Below are 26,995 nucleotides of genomic sequence, written 5' to 3' on the forward strand. Positions count from 1 at the left end.
ATGGATTTTTCATGGTTTTTCTAGTGACTGTAGGACCAGATGAGCTAAATTTAGTTAAGTTCTTAATATGACAAGCATATCCTCTAACCTTATAAAACTCACCATGTATGTGCTGTGGGTAAACTGTTTGTGGAGTAGGATGTAAATGAGATTGTAAAGTTAGGATCTAGGTCTTTAAATCCTCCTGGTGGTAACTGAGAGCTACCTGTTGTAAATTGTAATAGTCTAGCCATCTGTTCATCTGTGAAGCTGGCAACAATTGCCCAAAACCATTCCATTAACTGAAAAATTAATTCATTTCAGTCACAAATATTTTTTCATCTTTACTATGTCAGCGTATTTATGTTATACAATAATGATTAGTGCTATCCTTTTGTTTTCCATCTTACTTTCCAATTTTTTGGAAATCTGTGAAATTGATCAAGAAACTTATTTGCCAAAATATCAAAGTTGGAGAAATTGGCACAGTATTACAGTGTACAAGATATTCGCTTGTTAAAATAAAATTTACATTCCATGTATGTTTCACAAGAATCTTTTAGTTTGATTGGCTAACAACAATTGTGTGTCATTCAAAAGCTATCCTGCCTATCAAAATAAAATATTACATTCAGGATGACAAGTGCCTTCACAAAGAAGTGCACAGGTGAATAAAAGAAACTTGATAAAACTTGTTTTTCATGGTCTTATTTGCATAAAAATGTAATTATAAGAAATAAGTGTCTCTTTTTGTAATTGTATTGGGGTGTAAACATGTTGATTGTGCGCACATATTTAGAATGCAGCGATTCCACACTTTATACATGTTCTTCAATCAACACTTTTACATCCTAATAAAATTACAAAAAGAAGCATTCATTTCTAAAATGAAATCCTACAATGAAGTTGCTTTGTTATGCAAAGAGAATACCCAACTAGTTATTCAAAGTATAGGAAAACAGAAAGTAGGTGTATTGAAATAATCCATATTTATCCTTCTCACCTTACTACCCGCAAAATCTCCAGATATGACTGCATTCTGTTTAAAATCATTAAAGCTGTAATTATCTGTACCACACATTAATAGCTAAAAAACAAAGTTATATCAGTTTAACATTTAATTACGGCTCATTTATTATTACTATATTGAAATTAAATGACATGAGTTGATATCAAGCAATACCCAATTCGTACTTGCTACGAAACCTAGCTTTTTAAAAACGACATCCCTATCAACCCAGGACACCAATATAATTTCTATCATAGAAGGCTAAACAATTTCTGTTTGACCTACTTGGAACTACTTACATGTTACCAATGATTGGAAAACAGAAATAGGCCTGTTATACACCATTTTGTAGATAATTTAATGTAGATTTATGGCACGACACATTTCAATCAGATAGACAATTGCAGAATCCCAATATATTGGAAGTTTGCTAACAAGTGAAATTTCTCAAAATCACAGGTTGGATAAATTGTGTTATATTAAAGTACATAAGTCATTTCTTTCAGAAAAAAGTGCCTGTGCAATTGAACTGTGACTGATAATATATCTTTAAAGATGGCTGATACTTTCATCTGTTATTATCTTATTTTATTTCTTCAATATGTATCTTGATATTTTGTTGTAAACATCAAAGATGTTTAATGCATTGTTCTTACTCTTTTTTAACTGTAATTGATGGTAGAATAAAAGTTTTTCTATATATTCCTTTAAACGATGGATACATTGATAATTGTTTAAAAGCTTACCTCCAGTTCATTTTCATCAAAGATACTAAGTAGATTATCAGGAATGATTGCATTAAGTCCCTTTAAAAAACTTTCTACTTCCTCCTTCACACCAGATACCAGTTTATATTGAGCAAGGCAGTTCAGGTAATACAATTTATTGTCATCTGTTACATTCATTTTTGAACCATTAAGAACAAGATCAACAGTCTGCAAAAAAAGTAGGAATGTCAATATTAAAATAACATTGTTATCTTTTGCAAATTGTAACAATATCTGATATATAGATATCATTCTTTAAACTTGTACCAAAGACTCATATTTTGTCATCAGTGACACTCTGATAAAGGTTAAAAATGACAAAAAAGGAAAGGACAAAGAGAGTATGAAGTTAAAGAGCATTGTGGACTGCATATAAAGTACACTAACATTACCCCATGAAAACATCACCTTTTTTTAATTGACAAAAATGCATTAATACACATTAAAATGCAAGCTTCAAGCTGAAGTTATATCTAGAGTGGTTCATCTTTTACAAAATTATTTATAAAGGTTCCTTACAACATGAAAAGGTCAGCAGCGCTCAGCACTTATAAATTCCAATCAATTTCTTAGAAACTGACTTAAATGCAATACTTAAAGAACGTAACTAATGCATAAAAAAAAATATAAAACTCTTGAAAATTTCATAAATGGTTGCATTATACTAGAAGACTGAAGTAGTATGCCGATATTTAATTACTATAAGTTTCTACACTATAGAAGTAAGACCAAAACTAATCAAATCACACACCATAGTGATCAAATCTCTTATGAACAATATTGAATATGAAGAGAATGTTTTGCATATATTTCTAGGAAACATAAAACATAACATAACCAAACTCACTCAATGTGGAAAATAGGACATAATAACTTAGATAACAAGAATGTGTCCCCAGTACACGAATGCCCCACTCGCACTATCATTTTCTATGTTCAGTGGACTGTGAAATTGGGGTAAACCCTCTAATTTGGCATTAAAATTTAAAAGATCATATCATAGGGAACATGTATACTAAGTTTCAAGTCGATTGGACTTCAACTTCATCAAAAACTACCTCGACCAAAAACTTTAACCTGAAGCGGGACAGACGGATGAACGTACAGACAGACGAACGAATGGACAGACGAACGAACAGACGGACAAACGAACAGACGGACGAACGGACGCACAGACCAGAAAACATAATGCCCCTCTACTACTACGTAGGTGGGGCATAAAAATAAAAATATTTGTACATATCCAAACTTTCTTGAGACATATGGATCAAATGAAAAAACAAAATTGGGTATGGTCATAAAACTTTACTCTGTACACAAAGTACAAAATTTTTGCTATAAACACAGAAACTAAAAATTTGATTTGTCTATTTCTTTCTAAGTCTGAGTACAACAATCGTGCTCGAAATTTTTATGACCGCAATGCCAGAACACATCGATGGACCACACTATATACAAATGTTTTTTGTCCTAATATTAGTATGAGTTATCTCCCTCAAATTGTTCTCTTTTTAAAGATACTTACCTTCACAAGCTGTCCATCCACATATTCATCTTCACTAAAGGTTAAATCCATATCTTCTATACTATTATCTTCTATAAACTTTATCTTGGTTTTATATAAATCTGGGTCATCTGTTTCAAAATACTGAAGAAAAAAAAACCATATCAAATATATCACTGAAATCAATTTATATATTTACTATAGTTGAGCTTTTGCAGAAAATCACGATACAATCAGACAATATTCAAAATACCATGAATATTTTTCATCTCTTAGACACCAATATTCAAAATTAAAGAAAATTAAATAAATAAAAGTTATTTATTACCAGGTTCAACCCACCCTTTTTTTTATTTATTTCTGCGTTCTGTTGTTTTCCCCTTATAGTTGATTTATTTCCCTTGGTTTTAGTTTGTAACCCAATTAATGACATTTGATCAGCGGTATACTACTGTTGCTTTTATTTATCATTATGTTATGTTTACATTTACTGGAGAGGTTGTTGGTTCATTCAAAACCAGTTTGAACAAAAGAAATAAAAAAATTGTTACATGTATTAGCTGAATCTTTGCCATGCACATGGATAATTAGGATTTATAGTAAGGATGGTTCATGTGAGTCAGAATATGAATTGTAACTACACAAATTGGTGTGTATTTGACATCAGAAATATTCATTCAAGGAAGAAAATTATTTTCTGTTAATTCAGAAATTATTGAAATGTTTTTATCATTGCCAAAAAATGTGACATATCGCAAAAAAGAAACTAGCATTTTTGTCTTAAATAACAAAATCGCAATTGTAAATGCACACAATAATTTCTAAATTTAAAATATTTGAAATTTGCTGTAGCGAACAATCATCCAAAAGATCTAACAACAGTGTTTAATAAAATGCAACAATAAGATCTGTAATGTTTAAACATATTGATACACAGAAAGTACAAATAATTTGTGCCAAGTGTGTAAAATTGATATTCTGATAGCGCATATTGACAACTGACCAAGATTTGTTTATCTCCTATTAAAACAGAAATATTCTGTTTTCTCTGAGATCAATTTTATGTACTGCTGATCAGCTCTATCTATATTCGATAACTATTTGTATATAATGCTAAAGTAAACTGTATCTGAAACTTACCTTATAATTAACCTGAAGTCCAATGATCTGTGCTAGGAAAGACCTGGAAAAGTTGGCTTTTATATAAAGCTGAGATGTACTTCCTAGAGAACTGTCAAGTAAACATTTACCAACAAGTTTACCAGCTAACTCATATAATTTTAATTTGACACCAGTGTTTGGACGTGGATGAATCTGAAACAAATGAAGAAACTTTGATTATTTTAATCCTCTTTGGAGTTATAGTATTTTATTTGTATTTCTATATCAGGAATTTAATTACTGTGCTAAATGGTTTCAGTTTGAAAGATTGGTTAGCTTTACCAAATGGTTAAAGCTAGTGAAAGTTAACAAACTAAAAGTTTACTTCAGGTTAATTTTTTTAGCAAATAAATCCAGATCTTTTTTTTACATTTCTACATATTTTACAGCAAACAGTCATAAAGAGACAAAACAAGTTCTATATTGCAAGTAATACAACTGTTTATCAAGAAAATACAAAGAAACATTTGTTTTAAAATTGACTTCCCTATGATTTATCAGAATAAGAACTTGGATTAGTTAACAAATCGAATGAAGATGTACCTTATTATTTAACTTTTTTTTAATCGAGCATCACTGATGAGTCTTTGGTAGATGAAACAGGCATCTGATGCAAAAACAAATTTTCATTCCTGGTATATATAGTGAGTTTATTTATAAGAATATAAATAAGATGATAAGACACATTTTTTTCAAGATGATAAGACACATTTTTTTCAAAACAATGCACCTACAGTACAATACTGTGGATTCATTATTATTTATCGGATACCAATTTTTCGTGGATTTTGTTGGTACAGGTGAACCAGAACATTTAATGTTCAACAAATGACACATTTTCTATAGATTTGTATTCAGACTTCAGCAATACCATGAAATCAAATATCCACGAATATGGAAGTTATCCTTAATCACGAAAAGTGGTACCCACGATAAAAAATGAATCTACATAATGGAACCATTTAAACATCTGCCAAGTCAATTATATAAAGGACACGTTCTACAGAATACATACTAATCCCTGAGCATTATCTGTAAATCTGGTGAACAATCCAGATCTATCAGGATCAAATAATTCTGTACTTAAAACTTGTATCCATTCTCTTCTCAAACCTCCCCAATCTAAACCTAAAATGACAATTACACATATACTTTTATACTTTTGATATTAATTCTTTTAAAGATGAAATGAATTATGTTAGTTGTTCTTTGGCGGGAAAAAAAATGAAAGTGGCGAAAAATATTTTGAATTTGCAAAAGAAGTGACAGAAAAGAAAAATGATCCAGGGGAAAATCTGGAAACATCTATGCCTCCATTCGGAACATTTGTAGCAAGCAAGACAAAATCTTTAATAAATAATATACATTGTAATGACAATTTCCATCAGTATAATGAATTGGCTATAATTTATTTCTAGTACATGTACAAATAATAACTTACCTAATTCATTTATAAACTCTATATTAAACATTTTAAACCAATCTGAGGCATATAAACTCTTTGATGCTTTATAGGACTGAAATAAACATAAAATTCAATTATGATACAAAATCATCTTTCAAAAAACATTGGATTAATTCATCTTATTCTCATCATCTACCCTAAAAACTGAAAATGCTTCCTGTCGTACATATCTGGTTGATCAACAACTGAATAGAGTTAATTTTCCTAACTATACAACATCTACCTATAAGAAACAGGAATATTTAATTACAGATGTTATTCCAAAGTAAATAATCCAAATAAACTTACACTTTGAAGTAAATTAGCTCTGTCTATTTTGAGAGTGACATTTCCTTTCTTAGTTGATTTTTTCACTTCTTGAAGAAAAAATATTCTTTTATCTTGAAAAGTTTCTGATCCACCTAAAATAAACAAAGAATTATTCTTAAAGTAAATTTGACATCTTCCCAAATTTCAAATCGATCATAAAAAAGCGAGGAGGATATTTAAAAAAAATTTGAATCTGAAGTTTTTTTCAGCAGTATACAGTGAAATCATTTTTATCCTGAATATAAAGAACTACATAACAATTCAATTTGGCCTTTTTCTTATAACTTATAACCAAAAAGTCAAAAAGTTGGTTTTGATATATTTTAAAGAAGTTGCATAGGGGGAGACAATTTAGATTTGCTCCCTTGTTGTCTGGACAATGGAGAATATTTATTATCTCCCCTATGTATCTTGTTGAAGAAAAAGTTTTTTTGGTCTCATTTTATGAGTGCATGACAATAATAAAAGCAACAACAAATAAATAATCATACTTTTCAGTTTACTTTTACTAAAAAAAAAAATACTATTAATAATACCAACCAATATTTCTAAGGAGAAAATTTGTAAATGTAGCAGCTATAATATTTCTATCTTTGGTGGCTAACATCACTGGTAACTGTGAACATCCATATATTTTCATTACAGGAGCATCATATCTTTTATTATATCCAATAAATGAAAACTGAAAAAAACAAGGACAGAATACATTTTTTATTACATTCTAAATGCAGAAAATTTCATATTTTATAATATTTTTAAATGCATACACCAAATCCCTTACATATAGAAAACCTACTAAAATTTTATCAATATGGAATAATAATGAATCATTGTCTAAAGGACATCATACTTAAAACACATGTTTACCAACATTAGACTGATAGAATTCACTTGTATCTACATTATATAGCAGCTATTAACTGTCCCTATGCTATATAAATTAGCTATTAAATTCAATTGTGAAGACTAAAGATCAAACACAACATTAAATTCAGAAGTGGAATGAAATGTAACATTCATGGCAAACATATTTAAAATATTTCAATTTAGTTTAAAATCCCATCTTTGTCTATGTTAAGTGAATAACTAATGTTTCAAACTTCAAGCAGTTTCCTTCTTTTCTTTAAATCTATATAAGTTAACAATGATATAAAATAGTAGCACATACCTTAGTTGAAGGACAAACTCGCCAAGTATGCAGTTTCTTTCCAATAATTTTTAAAAAATATTCTTTTATGGTTAATTGCTGAAAAATAACATCTAAACTGTTAGCACAGAAGTTTATCTCATCTGAGCAAAATATACACAAACTTAAACATTTGTTGATACCATGTCATAGGAAACAGTCTCCCTTCTGCTATTGTGAAAACAGGAGAGACAGATTATATTACATCATTTATTTGCACTTCTGAGTTTGTAATTATGTTATAAAATGATAACAAATATGTATTATTCACCTGACTTAAAACTTCCTTAAAAGAGTGTTAAAAGATAAATCAATCATAGGGTCAGGACACTGTTGTTCATTATTAAAGGCTGTATGATAAACTCTTGTTGCTAACTACTAAGTCTTTGATCTCTCCTGGTGAGTTGTCTCAATGGTGATTGTAATCATTGTACCATATCTTCTTATTTTTGATGTACTACAATGAAATACCTATGATTTCCCCAAGATACTCTGCTTAATGTTTGCACTTTTAGCGTATTTCTTTCTTTTTTTTTCTTATTTGTATAATTCCATTACCTTTGGAGATATATACACATACACCCTTTTTGCCTTTTCAGCCGAGTCAGCAGTATCAGATAAAAGACGAGCTTCATACCATAAATTATGACTTTTTTTAGATGTTGTTTTATTTACAACTTCCAAATCATCATCTGAAAAAAGGTGAAAAAAAAACATATAACTAGTAATGAATTATTACACATTTTCTCTAAGATTCTTTATTTATCAAACCTTTCAAAAAAAGAGTATGGAAAGAAAATTACATGTAAAAGTGTGAAAAGAATGAGATTTTGAAATAATTTGCCAAATAAGTAAAAAAGAAAAAAAGACATAAAAATACAATATAGACTTCAGGACATCAGCTATTGTAATTTTATTTCATAATTCCAGGTCATATGATCTATCTAGATTTTACAGTTGCAAATATCAATTCAAGGTTCTATTTTGTGTCACATGATCATACAATATTTAACATCAGTCTACACATTTATATCGTAAAATATCAGCCGCGAACCTGAACCTTTTTGGCAAGTGAGCACAGCATACGAGCTAAAATGCTTCACATTGCTTCTATTACTTGTCTTTTCCCCCTCCTAAAGACAGTTTTACGCTGACAAAAGCAAGCTTGATAATATCTTCACACATAATGACATCCCTGATAACTTCTCCTCAGACATTGTGATGTTGCTGATAATTAGGAGATAACTGTATTGTATTTTAAGCTCCGACGCCATCAATTGGGGATTTGATGGTCGCAAATTAAGTTTACTGGCGACGCGTTAGCGGAGACAGTAAACGGATATTTGCGACCATCAAATCCCAAATTGATGCCGTCGGAGCTTAAAATACAATATTGTTATCTCCATTCTAATGAAACTGACAGAAAACAACGTTAAAACATGTATTTAAAATCTGTCATATGCCGTCTGCGCTTGCGCGAACGTCCCATAGCATCAATTATCAATTGATGCCATGTAAGAAAGTGACATTATCCAATCAAAATGAATGTTACAAACATTTTTGCATTAGAATGCCTGCTCTCTCTCAAAGCTGTTATTCAAGAATTAAGTAGCAACTGAGCAGGATGATATAGGCGTAGGGAAGGACGATAACACCAAGTAAATGCATACAAATACAATAAAGAATTCTTCAATTTCCCTTGCCACAATATATCCTTTTTGAGCTTATGTGGCCTAAAGTAATCATCAATTATTCAATCAAACAATATTAACATTCCAGTTAACTAAGTAAGTTATAGATGACCTATAGAGAAAACTCACCACTTATGACTAGAATATTAAAATCCCCATTCCTGAGTTTAACATCACCATAAGACACAGCAGCTTGATAACAGCCTTCGTTTTCCATCTTTATATGCATAGTAAGTTGTTTACTGTCAGCATTGTGTATTATTTGTGTTGTAGGTACATATCGTTCATTAGTCTCTGACTGCAAACAAGATACATGAGAATATTTAATGAAGTATACTTTTTAGTATTTTTTACATAGATATAATGGAATTAAATTGGGTTAAAATCTAAAATCAAAGAACATCAACTAGAGACTCGATCGAGTCAAAACTATTTCAAATCAAGCACCTTAAAAAAGTGTTTAGTTTAAATTTACTGCATAGGGTTACAATTTAAATTTACAATTCATAAAATTGTGTTTAACTTTTGGCAAAGCTGTCTTTAAAACTTTAGTTATAGCTGTTCTTTGACTTTTTAAGCCTTTTTTTGTGTTAATACTCTCATACAATTTTCTTGAGCATACCTGACATACTGCGGATTCATTTATTTTCATGGGTATCATATTTACGAGGGTTGAGGAAAACTTGCATTTATGTAGATATTTGATTTCCTGGTTAAGGTAATCTCTGCATAAAAAGCCTATATTTTTTTTTAATTTATTGAACATTGGAGTTCGTGCTTCACCTGTATCTGAGAAACCCACGAAAATTGATATCCAACCAATAATAATGAATCAACAGTATTACTCGATTTATTTCACTTGACTGGGCGGAGTTTAATTGGTTCGCTCATAATAAACCAGTCTATCTACAGATAGACTGGTTTATTATGTTTTAGGATAAACTCATCAATGAATTGTCTAGTCATTGTTGTTTTGTAAATTCCTTTGATGACACTGATAGGTGATTAGAAATAATTAATACCTATAAAGGCAATCATCCTTATCACACACGTCTTCAAATTGACTGTCCCTATGCAAATTAAAACGTAAGCTCCACCCAATCAGTTGAAATAACATTGATAATACATATACACATATTTTAAGTGTTCAGACCAGTAACTTAATGTACATACCTCATAAACTTTGAATTTAAAATAATTTTTAGTATCTGTTTTAAACATTGCTGGATTGTCATAACAGTCCCTTGTTTCTATAACTAACGGATAGGACTGACCAACAGTACAAACTATTGTTGAGCAATAATTGGTAAATCCTGTCTTAGTGGCATCTATAGAACCTGAAAATAACATATTACATATAAAAATTATAAAAAATGAATATTTTTGTGTTTTTATTTAGTTGTCTTGCACTTATATTGTCTATAATAATTACTTTTGCTTATGCATAACAGGATATTCTTGTGACTATGTAACTGATACTTTAACTTCAATAGACGTCATTTAAGATAATTTTTGATGCAAATTGAATTTAAAGAGGCTTTTTCTGACACTTCAAAACTTCTAACTATTTATCCCTTATTTATGACCAGTGCTTACGAAAATAAAACAGTATTTTGTTTCTCTAGGAAAAGAATATTCAACTAAATAAAAACATAATAAAAATGTTTTGGTTTTTTTTAAATTGTAGAAACTTCTTCTAATGCAATAACAAGGCATGATATCAGAATATTCCTGTTAGTATTTATATATAAATATAATAAAATAAATTTAGCAGGGCTTACTGTACATTCTCTGTGGTCTATTCCAATGTTATGCTTTTTGTTACATTGTATACTTATTCATCTTTATGTCTGAATAGCTATGAATTTGATACCCATGGGAGTCTAACTGTTAGATTCATGCTTAACTGTCAAAAAGTTTAAAAGCCTGTTAAGTAATTTCTGTCTTTCACAAAATTCAAACGAATCCATTTCACACAGACAAAAAAATTGATTATTTTCAGTTCTATTTTCCAAGAGATTATATCATACTGAGCCTCTGACAGTGAAGAGTGTTGCTGTAATTCAATCTTTGTTATTCCTCCTCTATATATGATTATTTATTCAAATTTCTTTGCTTTATATATTGCCATGGCAATCGTCATAATAGTGAAATAAACTAATCTGAATATTAAAAAATAAATAATTGGGACAAAGACAAACAAACAGAAGAACATATGCAACCAGATGCTCTGCAGGGCGAAGCTTTATACGACCACAGAGGTCAAACCCTGAACAGTTGGGGCAAGTATGGACACAACATTCAAGCTTGATACAGCTCTGAATTTGGATTGTGATTAAATAGTTGACACAGCATTGGTTTCTGACACAAAATGAATGTGGTCTAATGAACTTAACATTTTTTTTTTTGGTTTTGAGCACTTCACTATAATGTTGAATATTAATCCCCTCAAAAAAATATTTGAAGAAATTTTCTTTTAATTTCTGAAATCTCAAATGAGAAAAATTGTTTCCCCCTAATTTGTTTCATCGCTCCCTTTCTCTTATTCCAAAAAATATCAATTCACATTTCTAATGCAGTTTGCAACAATAACTCCTCATTTAAATTATTTAAATATAACATAATATTAAAATATAAAATAACATACAGTCATGGTTAAAATGAATATTAATCAATAGTAACTTCTAATTTTTTTTTACAGCTAATCATCTCAAGACAATCATCATTTCTCAAAACACAATTTTCAAGCAGTGTAAGGGAGGTAATCAAACATATTATATATATATATATATAAGTTTTATTTAAATGAAATTGGATTACCTCCCTTACACTGCTTTTAAATTGTCTAAATTGTCCTGTAACTAGAAAAACCCTTTTTCCCCCCTATTTTGCCCCTAATTGCTAAATGATTTGAGCCATAACCCCAATCCCCCCCCCCCCCTAACCCTCCTTTTGTAGTATGGAAACTTGTGGTATAATTTCAAAGAGATTTATACACTTAAACACAAGTTATTGACTGGAAACTACAAAAATGCTTATTTTCGCCCCTTTTTTGGCCCCCCACTTATTGAAACCTCCCTTGGAACAAGAACCCCAAAACTCAATTCCAGCCTTTCCTTTGTAGTCAGAAACCTTGCAGTATAATTTCAGAGGATTCATACAATTGTCTGTAAACTAGAAAAATGCTTCTTTTTGGCCCTTTTTTGGCCCCTTATTCCTACATGTTCCAGGAAAATTACCCCAAACTCAATCAAAGCCTTCCCTTTGTTATATGGAACCTTGCGGTACAATGTCAGAGAGATTCATACAATTATACACAAGTTATTGTCCGAAAACTAGAAAAATGTTTGTTTTTGGCCCTTTTTTGGCCCTTAATTCCTAGACTGTTTGCCCCATAACCCTTAAAATAATTCCTAACCTTCTACTTATGGTATTAAACATTGTTGTACAATTTCAGAGCAATTAAAATACTTATAAACAAGTTATTGTCCTGAAACTAGATAAATGCTTGTTTTTGGCCCCTTTAGGCCCCTTTTTCCTAAACAGTTGGGACCATAACCCCCAAAATCAATCCCAACCTTTCTTTTGTGGTTATAAGCATTGAGTTCAAATTTTATTGATTTCCATCTACTTATACAAAAGTTATTATCCGGAAAGTATTTGTCTTCGGACAACACTGACAATGACGACGTGATACCAATATACGACCAAAATAATTTTAATTTTAGTGGTCGTATGAAAACCAAACAACATAATGCACCTAAGTGGGGCATAAAAAAATGACTGCAACAGCTCACCTAGTAGCTGACCATAAAAAAATAATTGTAAAACTTTTTCATATCTATACAAACCTGCATCAAATACTTTAATAAATGGACTTCCTTTTATATGTTTACCATGGACCATGACATGTATTTTATAAGGTCCGGCTTTATGTACGGTAAAAGACACGGATACACTACTAGCATTGTCTTTTACTAAGTTTTTGGTACACGACATCTTCTCTCCTTTGTGAAGTATCTCTATATTAACATTACTGACATCATTTATTTTGTATGATTTACCATTCTTCTGGCTTAGCTGAAATTAAAAATAGATACTGTGGATTCATTAATATTTGTTGGATACCAATTTTCATTGATTTTGTGGGATCAATTTTCCCATACCTCATTAAAATAAATTGATCAGCATTGATTTTCAAACATTTTAAAGACATTGCTGATATAAAGTTATAACATAACACATGAGAGCGCTAACAATACAACTTTCCATATGATTAATGTAACCAAAGGGCACAAGTTGCACAACTCTTTTGAAAATACTTCATCAGCACTGATGTTCGAACATGTCCAAGACATTTGCTACTATAAACCTGTGATTCAAGTTTCATAAAAAAATAGGCAAGAATTGCACACTTGAGAAAGCTAACAAGACTAAAGGAAGGACAAACGTGTCATTTCGGTCTTTTGTGGACGGTTGTCTCATTGGCAATCATACCTGGTCCACATCTTCTTTTTTATATCAGATATTTCTATGTCCCTACAACATGTTGCATACGGGACAATAAATGTCATAGTATTTATCAAAAACTGTACCTTTGTGTTAACTCTTGTAACCAGATGCTCCGCAGGGTGCAGCTATATACGACCGCATAGGTTGAACCCTGAACAGTTGGGGCAAGTATGGACACAACATTTAAGCTGGACTCAGCTCTAAATTCGGATTGTGTTTAAATAGTTGACACAGCATAGGTTTCTGACACAGAATGAATGTGGTATAATGAACTTAAAATATTTCAAAAATCTAAGTATATGTTTAAATTCAGCATATCAAAAAAACCCAAGAATTCAATTTCTGTTATAATCAAACTTAGTTTAATTTTGGACCCTTTGGACCTTAATGTAGACCAATTTGAAAACGGGACCAAAAACTACACACACAGTTAGATTCAGCATATCAAAGAACCCCAATTATTTAATTTTTGATGAAATCAAACAAAGTTCAATTTTGGACCCTTTGGGCCCCTTATTCCTAAACTGTTAAGACCAAACCTCCCAAAATCAAACCCAACCTTCCTTTTATGGTCATAAACCTGGTGTTTAAATTTCATAGATTTCTATTTACTTATACTAAAGTTATGGTGCGAAAACCAAGAAAATGCTTATTTGGGCCGTTTTTGGCGCCTAATTCCTAAGGTAGCAATACACAGTTAGGAGTTTAGTTTCGCATTTTGGCCCCTGTGGATTTTTCAAATAGGAAAGTTATTGTGTAATAAAATTCATTTTTAGACAGATGAGTGCTAATTTAGCCTTCAAAGATGGTTTATAAGAGCATCAAGATTATTTTTTACATGTTTTATGGGCTGTTTTCTGTTTGACAATCCGTATTTTCATAGCTAGACTGGCCATCGGTCCAGAAATTAATGTACTGTTTACAAACATTCTTTTTCTACACGAAGTTTTTGAAGCAATTTTACAAAAAAATGAGATGAAAGACATATGATTTTCATTGGATTTGCTGAATGATATATGTATACAGTTTCAGAAAAGGTATTACTTCAAGCGATTGAAATTCTACTTTTAGCCAAATTTGGGGAAAATATGTGACATCTTTCCCCCCCCTTTTTGCAATATTTTATAATGAATAAATGCAGATTGTTGCCATGGATACACCAAAAAGAAATTATATTTTACCATTTTATATACTGGATATAAAATGTATGGAAGATTCTGATTACATACATATGCCCATATATGACACAAACAGTAAGCTTGATATTGAAAAAAAGCAATGAAAAGGGGATGGTAAAATTCATAAGGGCAAATTTTAGTATTTTTTTCTAACTGCTTATTGCTACCTAAACTGTTGGAACCAAAACTCCCAAAATCAATCCCAACCTTCCTTTTGTGGTCATAAACCTTGTGTTAAAATTTCAAAGATTTCTATTCACTTTTACTAAAGTTAGAGTGCGAAAACTAAAAGTATTCGGACGACGACGGCACCAACGTGATAGCAATATACGAAGAAAAATTAAAATTTTTGAGGTCATATAAAAATTATACAAGAACAGTAATTACCTGTATTACAAATGACATTGTGTTTCCAACAGCTTGTGGTTCCTCCCAGCCCCACGTCACACTGCAGTTCTGTGTAGATATGTACGATCCAACAAGCCAATTCCAAAACCACCCTTTGCTGTTGTTACCTGGTGATAATCGTGGAATACCTGTACGTGGAATCTGAGGAATATGATTATGGATTTGATGTGATCTACGAATTGTTGGACTTATAGCTCTTGCAATGCAATCCACTACCATTATAAAACAAAGGATAAAACCTCCAATGAAAACAGTAGCAACTGAAATATATAAATAAATTGATACTAGTATTTGTAATACAATTGTTTATTGTTATTGACTATAGATCCATGAATAATGGAATGTAATAAGTTATGCTAACTCAATTGTTTTATATATTATTCAAATTTCTGTCTAATATCTCCATGCTTCTATATTAAATAGTCCTATGGTCAACTGTTGCACAATGTGGAGAATTTTGAAAAATGTACTCCCAGATTCCATTCATATACATTTGGCCAAAGTTTTAAGTATACATGAAGCTTAAGTAACCAGCATTTCAAAAAGGAAGATGATGAATTCAAATCATCACTCCTTAGTTAGTGTACTGATGTAGTATATAAGCTATTGTGGATGAGTTTTATGAATGAAGTTAACTAAAACCTCGACTTAAACAACATCTAAAAGCATCATTTAAGCATAATCCAGATATTAAGTGTACAACACACAACACTTTCTTCTCCAATTTTATATCATCTAACTCGATTACTGTAAACTATCAATTAAGAAGCAAATATTTCAAGTCAAATGTACAAATATCTCCTTTAATAAGTATATTATTGATTTAATCCAACTACACAATACAATTTATAATTGAAATAGCACAATATAACAAATTTTATGCTTCCTCGTCCATTTTATAAAGTCAAGTGCTAAAACCATTAAATTCCTTTATTTCTTTCTTTTAAATCACTCCCAACTTCTTATTGTTGATTTTCCAGTAAACACTTCAAAGAACCTTTGTTAGTTTTTAAACACATAGATTGAAATCTAATACTTTACATCTACATTGGAAATAATTAGTTGATACAATTTTATAAAAGTATATAATTGTAAAGAAATCAATATTATAAAGATCAGATATCTGGCAATTCGGAAAAACTGTACATGTGCCGTGCTATACCTGATCTCATAAGATCAAATGTCTCACAAGTCTGAATAAACTGTGCCATCCATGATTTTTAATTCCAAAATGTCTAACAAAGAATACTTGGTGTTTCACTGTAATTCAATTTTCTGTCATTAAAAAATGGTGTTAAAAATGTCTTTTTCTTAACACTGACGTCAATACCAACTTTGAAACACAATTATTATCTTGAAGTGAAAATTTTCCTGGAAAAATCGTTTAAACAAAAGCATGGATATATCACTTTCTTTCTGTCACTGTTAATTTAAAAAGAAAATTATCTTTGAATAATACTACCCTTTCATAAAGAGCTAAGATAAAATAAAAGATAAATCTGATTTCATTTACCTTTGTGAAGCTTCAATTATTGAGTAAAACAATACAATCTTGTTATATAGCAAATCTTTATCATATGAAATGTAATTTTTGACATAACAAGTTTTCCAATACTTGAGCAAATGTTTTGACTGTTGGCGATAGAAACAAGAAATAGCAGTATGACTTATTGAGTTTTTGATTTAGCACCAAAAAAAACCAAATTGTCAATTTCCTTTAAGTTCTCATATGAACAGAAATTTTAAGTCATATTTTGGTTAACCAAATTCATGTAAAAAGATTTTATCAGTTTATATAATATTGATGCAAGTACAGTCAGAAATAAATTTTACATGAAAAAAAAACATTTCTTAATTGTCAGTCAATAATCAGTTAATGAACTAAACAAAAGGTTAATGGAGCTAAAACCATCCACAGTGGGGGACAAAGGATTTGGATTATTTTAAAAATCTTTAAAAAAAAATATTTTAAACTGCATCTATTATATTTTCTTCTTCATAAAGGAAGACAAAACACCTCATAATAAAACCACTGATCATTAAAGATAATGAATGATAATTGCTACATTAGTACATTTTGTAATTTAATATCAATAACAATTATAAAATCAACCAGTCAAAAATTTAAGCAACAAAATTAAGATAGAATACAGAAATTAACATACCCGTAACAATAGATCTAATCTTCCTTGTAAAATTTAGTTTTTGTTTTTTGTATTGATTAGAATAAGCCAACAGAGTGATGATTCAATTAGAAAAGAGATAGGGGAACGTGTATAGATCGTCTGATACTTTGACACCTCCCTCGTGTAAATATCATATATATTACACTATATAAATTTGATGGGCCAATAAAACTTGCATATATCGATATCGGCCTTACCAATCAACTCTATGACATATAATGCACATGGAAAAATTTTGTTTTCATTTAGGAAATAGGATCAATATGAATATTATTAATTGTATAGACGATTTAACAAGTGAAGTTGATTTATGCACATGCAATTCATCTTTCCTGCTGCTATATGCATTTTAAATCAATACTAACAATATTTAGAAAGAACCAACATGTTATTCTTCAATCTGGAGAAAAAAAATCTCCTGATATTTAATTAAAAAGTTGTGGTATTGAAAAGCAACAATCTTTTGATAGAATCAGGAAAGTTATAACTTAAACCACAAATTGCTAAAACCAACAGTTCCTAACCAGCCATATATTACCATACTAAAGGCTGTGTTTGGACTTTGTGTGCAACCCCGCCAAAAGTGGAACAAGACTGAAATATCTTGCAATTTAATTTATTGCTCTATTGATGATTATTAAAATATATGACAAGTTTTTTTACTACATCACATAAACTTAATTATCAATTGCAAGGATGCATGAAAATAATGTAATGATCTGAGTAATCATATCATACATGTATACCTAACAATTGTTCTTTTAACTCAATACATATTCAACCTATTACTTATAGTACCTGAGATAACCTGACCTTATGATAACTACAAAATAAAATTTTGCGGATCCAGAAATTTTCATAAGTGAGGGTCCATTCACTGCCCAAATGCAAGCCAACTCCACTCATGCCTAAGCTGTAACTCCCTAAAACACCAACAAATTTTCCCCACAAACATGACAAAAGGGCAAGGCCCTCTGCCTCCCTCCCCCCTAAATCTGCTTCTGACATTCTCCATTAATGTAATTTAGTACAGGTAATAGATAATTCAAAATGTATATGAACCTTTCAGTGATGGTATTGTGAACAAATAGTAAGCATACTTACATGAGTAATACTGTATTATGACAACATCAGAACCAAAATCACTTAAGGATTAGCCATAAGTGAATGAATTTGAAACCCATGTTAGAGACTTCCTTTAAATTAAATAAAACCATTTAACTGCATTCAAATGGTGATTTCTATAAAAATTCACTGAAAACATTTGACTAAAGAAGCCTTTTTAAATACATAGCAAAAAAGAAAATAGGGAAGATTTTTGCAGTAATCAGCGTTTCTTTCCTTATACATGTACCTACTTAATAATTATATCCTGCATATTTTCCCCATTTTTATCTTCCTATTAAAACACAAAAGTACAAAATAGTTAATTGCACTTATATACAATTCACATGCATTAAAATATATTTTGATAACACAATAAGAGTCAATGAATTTGGTTTAAGGATGTACTTAGGTGATCTTAGGTGAAATTAAATAATTAAAGAATTTAAAATTGATACTATAAGCTGAAAGAGAATTAGTTAAGGATGAAAATAAGCTAAAAATATTGATAGGTCATGGAGCTCCTTTTTGAGATATTTGATTTATAAAATATGGCGAGAAAAGGCTGACTCGAATTTTTACCTTATATTTGCATTGCTATTATTTGGGTCTCAAATTAAAAGAAAGAAACTTAAGAATCTGCTTAAATTTTGTCAAATGACCTTTTGTGAGTTATTTTAAGTCTTATATCAAAAGATAAATAGGTTTTTCGGGGCAAAATTTGTTATCTTGTATCGCATGGAAAAACACCAAGGAGTCCAAACATCTGACACAAATTTCAAAACCTCACCTAAGTACATCCTTCAGTAAATAATCCACAAGTAGAGTAAGTTTGCAATGAAAAATAAAGTATTTTTTCCAGTAGACTTTTATTTTGTTTTTTGGTAAAAATCCTCTTTCACAAGAACCTGATTAAGAAATTACAGAACTCTCTCTTTGGTTTTAAATTTTTGGTAATATATGAATATCACTCATCTATAAAAACTGAGCAGAAAATCAATCAACTGGAAATTAATTGTTTAAGTTATAATCTCACTATTGAATGCTCCTTTTTGTAAATTTATTGAGATGAAAAAGCATTGATCTAAGAACATTTTGAATGAAGCAATAAAGCACTTCATTCTAAAAATGTGAATATCGTCGTTTTTCACAACCTTATAAAATTTCTAAAAGAAGCATTCAATACTTGTAATTACATTTTTTGCAAGGATCATGAAAATATGATTTCTATCAAGTTTTTCTACCTCGACTTTATTGTGGAAGCTTGGTGTCATCATGAATGTTTTAATTTTTTAATGAAGTTTCATTTCAGAATGACAAAATATCGCTGTTAGCATGACCAATCAAAATTATGTATTATAATGAAACATACATGTACTGAAAAATTATTACACCAGGGTTTTTGATATCACAAACTAGTCAAAACATTTACTAAATTTAATGATCGTTATAAGGAAATAATTCGCAAATATAACTCAACATGCAGACATCTTATACGTTCAGGTATTTCACATCCAATCTTTTATGGTAATATTCTTTACAAAGCACAAAAATGTCAGTATTCACCTCAAAAGCTTACAAAACCTTTAAACAGACTTATTAAGAAGGGATATAGTTACGATACTGTTGTCAGGTCATTAAAGATTGTATATTTTGGCTTTAATATTGATTCACTTATAGGGTCTTTGCACCGGAACTAAACACATTTATTTAACAACAGTTGTTGGCATGACACAGGTTATGTTCTTCTCATATATTTTATGATAGTATGATACTAAACCCCTAACGGGAGGGATTGTGCCTGATATTCATATGATGAAGACATAACCTTTCTATCAGTTTAATTGAGGTCTGGAGCTGGCATGTCAGTTAACTGCTAGTAGTCTGTTGTTTATATTCATGTATTATTGTCATTTGTTTATTTTCTTTTGTTACATCTTCTGACATCGGACTCGGACTTCTCTTGAACTGAATTTTAATGTGCGTATTGTTATGCGTTTACTTTTCTACATTGGCTAGAGGTATAGGTGTAATACCACCAAATCATGGTACGTCGCATCCGGTTGCATACGAAAGTAGGCCTAAAAAAATATTCCCTTGAATTTGACAGTTGTAGAAAATTAACCCTGCATTTCAATGCACTTAAATTTTTCTGAGTCGTAAATATGTATGTTGGAAGTCTGAAAGCATCATTCTTTTTTTATTTGATGGTCTTATAAAATATTTGGGAACGTTAAGATTACATAGTTACTAAAGCATGTAACCAATAAATAACCGTGTAAAAATTGGGTTGTTTACTTCCGGTGTTGGTTACTTTCTTATATGCAATGAAATGTAGTGTGAAATTTTCACTGTATCACTGGAAAGGATTAAACTTTATACATGCAAAGTATTTCTTTGGTTGAAATAAAGGTAAATACTGTACAAATTTTTTAAAAGTGCCAATTTAACAAAGACTAATAGGGAAAAATCAATGGTGGTATTACACCTATTTAGGGAAACTACATGTGCACTATTGACCTTATTGTACTTTCATTTTTAAAAGTTATTAATAAACCAGTTCATACATTGTAAACATGGACTTTTCGGAATGGATTTAGACACAGAAAGCACATTTGAGGTAGAATTGCCCTGAAATGGGGGGTTTACGGGTGTTTTCTAAGTAAAATGGATGGACAGACGAAGCTGTATTTAGTTTACTGTGTTAAATTTTAAATTACCCTTACAGTTTTGTTTATACAACATGTGAATTTTTTATTTCAGTGTTAACCATGTTCTGAAGAGCATTCTGTTGAAAAATCTTATATGTGAATTGGTCTGCAGACGACACTTCAGCATTAGAGTAAGTATCAACTATTGTCATGTTTTTTGTTGTTTTGGCCGCAAAAGTTTACAATTTGCCATTGTGCCGTCTACATTTTGCACAGACAATAAATCATCTAAACACTTATTTGCCCTGGATTTATACACATCAGAATCCAGTGTCACATACTTAAACTTTATAATTCTTACCAATATATTTTTTGTACCAGCATTCCAAGGGACATAACCCTTTTTGAAAACATTTTTAGGTATTTTTTTATTACTCTTTATCCCCATTTTCTAATGAAAAATACAAGAAAGAGGACTTTTTGTGTAAATCTATTAGAAATATACTGTTATGAGTAAATAAAAAGACTTTGATACCAGTAACGATAAATGATTGACTGAAAGGGAACCGTTATTTGTCACACTAGGGGGACAGACCAAAAACTCAAGTTACACATAAGGGCTTATCGAAACTTCCGTGTAGACTGTTAACATTTATAGAGACAGTTCTTTCAGCTAAAACACTTTAATTATTGATTTAACATTACATTTATTTCATTTTTGTGGGAAAATAATCACATTTGTTTTATTTTTTAGACAAAAGATATCAAGTTTTAATCAAAAAGGAAGGATGGAGGAAAAAAAGACCAAAACAGACTAAAACAGACCTTCACATGAACTCTTAAAGGTGCAATAAAATTGTTTATCATCTTAAAGTTGTCTTTTGTATTCCATTTAATTGTTTGAATGCATAGATCATGAGTTTATGATCAGATATCAGTCAACACTGCATTTTATAATGATACACTGGAATTAGGATTTTTCGAAGAAATTTGACTGAAATTGCCGTAGGATATGGCCTTACATTATAGTGATTTTCTCTGAAACTATAGCTCTGATTGAGACAAAACTTGACCGGTATGCTTGAAATAACTTGCAATTGGAGGGAAAAAAATTACATTAAGTTTATTTGACATTTAGGTGTTCTTTAGGTGTAATACCACCAAATCATGGTACGTCGCATCCGGTTGCATACGAAAGTAGGCCTAAAAAAATATTCCCTTGAATTTGACAGTTGTAGAAAATTAACCCTGCATTTCAATGCACTTAAATTTTTCTGAGTCGTAAATATGTATGTTGGAAGTCTGAAAGCATCATTCTTTTTTTATTTGATGGTCTTATAAAATATTTGGGAACGTTAAGATTACATAGTTACTAAAGCATGTAACCAATAAATAACCGTGTAAAAATTGGGTTGTTTACTTCCGGTGTTGGTTACTTTCTTATATGCAATGAAATGTAGTGTGAAATTTTCACTGTATCACTGGAAAGGATTAAACTTTATACATGCAAAGTATTTCTTTGGTTGAAATAAAGGTAAATACTGTACAAATTTTTTAAAAGTGCCAATTTAACAAAGACTAATAGGGAAAAATCAATGGTGGTATTACACCTATAGGGGGAGGGTTGAGATTTCACAAACATGTTAAACCCCGCCGCAATTTTGCGCCTGTCCCAAGTCAGAAGCCTCTGGCCTTTGTTAGTCTTGTATGATTTTTAATTTTAGTTTCTTGTGCATAATTCGGAGTTTAGTATGACGTCCGTTATCATTGAACTAGTATACATATTTTAAGGGGCCAGCTAAAGGACGCCTCCGGGTGTGGGAGTTTCTCGCTACATTGAAGACCCATTGGTGGCCTTCAGCTGTTGACTGCTCTATGGTCCGGTTGTTGTCGCTTTGACACATTCCCCATTTCCTTTCTCAATTTTATGTAATTATATTAATATGAAACAGTTTTGGAAGAAGTCAGTAACTTTCTAGATACATCAGAATCAATTAATAGACTACAAACAGAGTCAATCTAAGAGAGTAGCTCTGTAATTAAAAAGAATAAGTGAATGTTGAATGTGTCCTTGGATGATGCCCTGCTTGCATATCATGTAAAGTTATAAAGGAACATAACTCAAGAACAGTAAAAGTGATGGCAGATTTTACAGTATTGTGTTCTGTCTCCTACTTTCATGTTGCTAATGTGACGGAGACAAAAATGAGTAACGTTAGCGACATTTGGACATGTCACATGAGCAACAACATCTTTAAAAGTTAAAATGTATACACACAGTGATGTTTAATATATGCCTGGAGTAATAAAATTGTACAGTCTGGTTTAGAATTTCTAAATATACAGAATGTCATTTGCAGGTGTACTTTATATCAAATGAATACACAAGAAACCAAAAAATTAGTAACGTTAGCGACATTTGGACATGTCACATGAGCAACAACATCTTTAAAAGTTAAAATGTATGCACACAGTGATGTTTAAAATATGCCTGGAGTAATAAAATTGTACAGTCTGGTTTAGAATTTCTAAATATACAGAATGTCATTTGCAGGTGTACTTTATATCAAATGAATACACAAGAAACCAATTCGTAATAGTAACATTAGCAACATCTACTATCATGACATTATGTTTTGTTGCGAACGTCTTTTTGATGGACGGAATACATTTAAGGTCCTCTTGTAACGATATTACATACAACTTACCTTCTTTGCTTCCCCATCATGTGAAGGAACTGACTCCGAATCTATTTCTGCAAAGGGCGATATCGTAACTCCTATACAGGAGAGTTACAGATATAAATATATGTTGCTCACGTGACACTGATTTGGACGGAAACCTCGAACAGTAACGTTCGCAAAAAATAAAACAGCCAATGATATTGATTCCTCAAGTCCTTTGACCCCCTTACGTCATCCAAATTTAATATGATTGCTATTTTCAATTATTTATAAAACCCGGGATAAAAATAACTACAATGGGCTGTCTGAGAACTAACAAGAAAATTGCGATCGTGACATACCACATTGGACGGAAAAGACGTGACGTTAGCAACAATATTATTAAATTACCTTTTTTAGCCTTTACCAATAAAAATCTGCCTTAAAGTTATGATTAAAACACAAAAGAAGACTTTTTATTAAAATATAAGTCCATGTTATTAGGCTCCACTTATAAATAATACTTCAAAATTCCACTCCAAATAAGCTGGATGTCAGTAAAGTAGGTCATGATGTCTATTCCATGTCCAATATTTTGAAATTGAAAACCCTCTAATTCTAACATAAAACACAAACACAGAGTAATTTTTATTTTTATTTACTCAGAAAGACACATTTTATTCAATAACATAATGCATTACTCCTTTACACAGTCTGTTTCACAGTTTCAGCAATTGCTTTTTTGATGGATACAAAAAACAATAATTCCTTCTTATTGTAAAATCTGCCTTATGCTATCCAAATTTGTACTTGATCTGAGTTTTGGGGTTACATTTAGTTGAGGCAAACTTAATTTAAAGATAGAAATTTAAAATTCATCAATTTTTCCATTTGTAAACGAGGCATAACTAGAGGTTAAAGTGACACCACCAAAATTCAAACTTGATCTGTATTTTGAGGTGATAAGCATTGTGCATAAGTTTCATAACAATTAGTTGAGGCAAACTAAAGTTAGAGAACTCTAGAACTATTAATTGACACCATCAAAATTCAAACTTGATCTGTGTTATGTGGTAATAAGCATTGTGTATAAGTTTCATAACATTTGGTTGAGGCAAACTAAAGTTAGAGAACAGAAACAAACTTTGGGACGAACAAGGGTAAAACTTAATGCCCACTCCACTTCAGCAGGGGCAAAAAACTTTTAACCAGATGCTCGGCAGGGTGCAGCTTAATACGACTGCAGAGGTCAAAACCCTGAACAGTTGGGGCAAGTATGGACACAACATTCAAGCTTGATACAGCTCTGAATTTGGATTGTGATTAAATAGTTGACACAGAATGAATGTGGTCTAAGAACTTAAAAAAATTAAATTGGACATTAACCTATTATGGTCCAAAATCCAAAATCTAAATACATGGTTAGATGCAGGATATCAAAGAACCACAAGAATTCAATTTTTGAAAAAATCAAATAAATTTCAATTTTGGACCCTTTAAACTCAATGTGGACCAATTTGATAGAGGGGCCCAAATATCAAAAATCTAAATACATGGTTAGATTCAGCATATTTAAGACCCCATATATTCATTTTTTGTTGGAATCAAACAAAATTTAATTTTTGACCCCTATTTGGACACACTTGAAAACTGGGACCATAACTAAAAATCTAAGTACATGTTTAGATTCAGAATATCAAAGAACCCCAAGAATTCAATTTTTGTTAAAATCAAACTAAGTTTAATTTTGGACCCTTTGGACCTTAATGTAGACCAATTTGAAAACTGGTCCACAAATTAAAAATCTAAATACATTGTTGGATTCGGCATATCAAAGAACCCCAATAATTCAATTTTTGATCAAATCAAATAAAGTTTAATATTGGCCCCTTTTGGCCCCTAATTCCTAAACTGTTGGGACCAAAACTCCAAAAATCAACCCCAACCTTCCTTTTGTGCTCATAAACCTTGTCTTTAAATTTCATAGATTTCTGTTTACTTATACTTAAGTTATTGTGCGAAAACCAAGAAAAATGCTTATTTGTGTCACTTTTTGGCCCCTAATTCCTAAACTGTTGGGACCAAAACCCCAAAATCAATCCCAACCTCCATTTAGTGGTAATTTACATTGTGTTAAAATTTGATTGATTTCTATTTGCTAATACTAAAGTTATTATCCAGAAATAATCCGTCTACAGATGACACTGACGACGACAACGCAGACGACGAAGACAACATGATACCAATATAGGACCAAAACTTTTTTAATTTTTGCGGTTGTAAAAAGAGATTATAGTTTACCTTTCAATAAAAAAAAGTTGAACCCTATTTCATCCCTACTGGTAAATCTTACATTTTAGTAAAAGGACTTTTTATTCCCAGGTGCGACAAGGTCAAATCAAAGTACTGAAGTACTGAACATCAGATGACTGCAAAGTTCTTATGGATGGTCACAAGCACTTGTCTCAGAAAAAACAAGAATGTGTCCATAGTACACAGATGCCCCACTAATACTATCATTTTCTATGTCCAGTGGACTGTGAAATTGGGGGCAAAACTCTAATTCGGCATTTAAATCAGAAAGATCATATCATATCAAAGGGAACATTTGTACTAAGTTTTAAGTTGATTGGACTTTAACTTCATCAAAAACTTTAACCTGAACGGATGGAAGAACAGACGACGGATAAATGGACGATGGAGGAACGAGGCACAGACCAGAAAACGTAATGTCCCTCTACTATTGTAGGTGGGGCATAAAAATCACATCTCTTTACCTGAAAGTGAGGTTAAAGTTCAAACATATATTTTTTTGTGAGAGAAGTTTGTGTGTGTGGATGATGATGATGACAGGAAATTCAACCTCACTGTGATAACTTTTATATTGTAGTGGTCATGGTGATAACAATCAGTATACTCTGGGTTTCTTTTTTTATATAGATTAGACCATTGGTTTTCCCGTTTGAATTTTGCATTCAGTTATCAGTCAAAAACGAAACCCAAATGGGTAGAAATGTCTGTTGCAACAATACATCAGAATGCCCTTACGGTCATCAGATGTAAAAAGAAATAATAAAGCAAAATGCCAATTATTACCTCCCTTTCATTTGTTGAATTAGACTGTTTAAAAATAGTAAAGTTACATTATAAGTGATGTACCAAACTTATTAGTCTCAATATGAAGACTGTGGATTTCTTCAGTTTTATTTCTAAGCATTGTGT

At 30.9% G+C, this 26,995-nt stretch overlaps 1 protein-coding gene and 1 long non-coding RNA gene across 2 annotated transcripts in view; one reads left to right on the forward strand and one right to left on the reverse strand.

Annotated features, from left to right (window-relative positions):
• The window catches only part of LOC143069243 (apoptosis-resistant E3 ubiquitin protein ligase 1-like), a 36,376-nt gene that overhangs the window by 3,664 nt on the left and 5,717 nt on the right, over positions 1-26,995 (reverse strand). The window contains exons 4-18 of the mRNA XM_076243776.1: positions 15,149-15,429; positions 12,923-13,151; positions 10,245-10,408; positions 9,201-9,369; positions 7,939-8,072; positions 7,363-7,440; positions 6,735-6,876; positions 6,174-6,286; positions 5,862-5,937; positions 5,436-5,548; positions 4,400-4,573; positions 3,281-3,403; positions 1,735-1,923; positions 983-1,066; positions 103-281 (exon numbers count right to left, since the gene is read on the reverse strand). Coding sequence (XP_076099891.1) covers positions 103-281; positions 983-1,066; positions 1,735-1,923; positions 3,281-3,403; positions 4,400-4,573; positions 5,436-5,548; positions 5,862-5,937; positions 6,174-6,286; positions 6,735-6,876; positions 7,363-7,440; positions 7,939-8,072; positions 9,201-9,369; positions 10,245-10,408; positions 12,923-13,151; positions 15,149-15,429 — 2,248 coding nt within the window. The remainder of the gene's footprint in view (positions 1-102; positions 282-982; positions 1,067-1,734; positions 1,924-3,280; positions 3,404-4,399; positions 4,574-5,435; positions 5,549-5,861; positions 5,938-6,173; positions 6,287-6,734; positions 6,877-7,362; positions 7,441-7,938; positions 8,073-9,200; positions 9,370-10,244; positions 10,409-12,922; positions 13,152-15,148; positions 15,430-26,995) is intronic.
• Positions 20,752-21,959, forward strand: LOC143069236 (uncharacterized). The gene is made up of 3 exons (XR_012976348.1): positions 20,752-20,871; positions 21,223-21,301; positions 21,865-21,959. It is a non-coding gene; the product is annotated as an uncharacterized LOC143069236 (long non-coding RNA).

Source organism: Mytilus galloprovincialis, chromosome 3 (assembly GCF_965363235.1).
Source record: "Mytilus galloprovincialis chromosome 3, xbMytGall1.hap1.1, whole genome shotgun sequence".
NCBI lineage: Eukaryota > Metazoa > Mollusca > Bivalvia > Mytilida > Mytilidae > Mytilus > Mytilus galloprovincialis.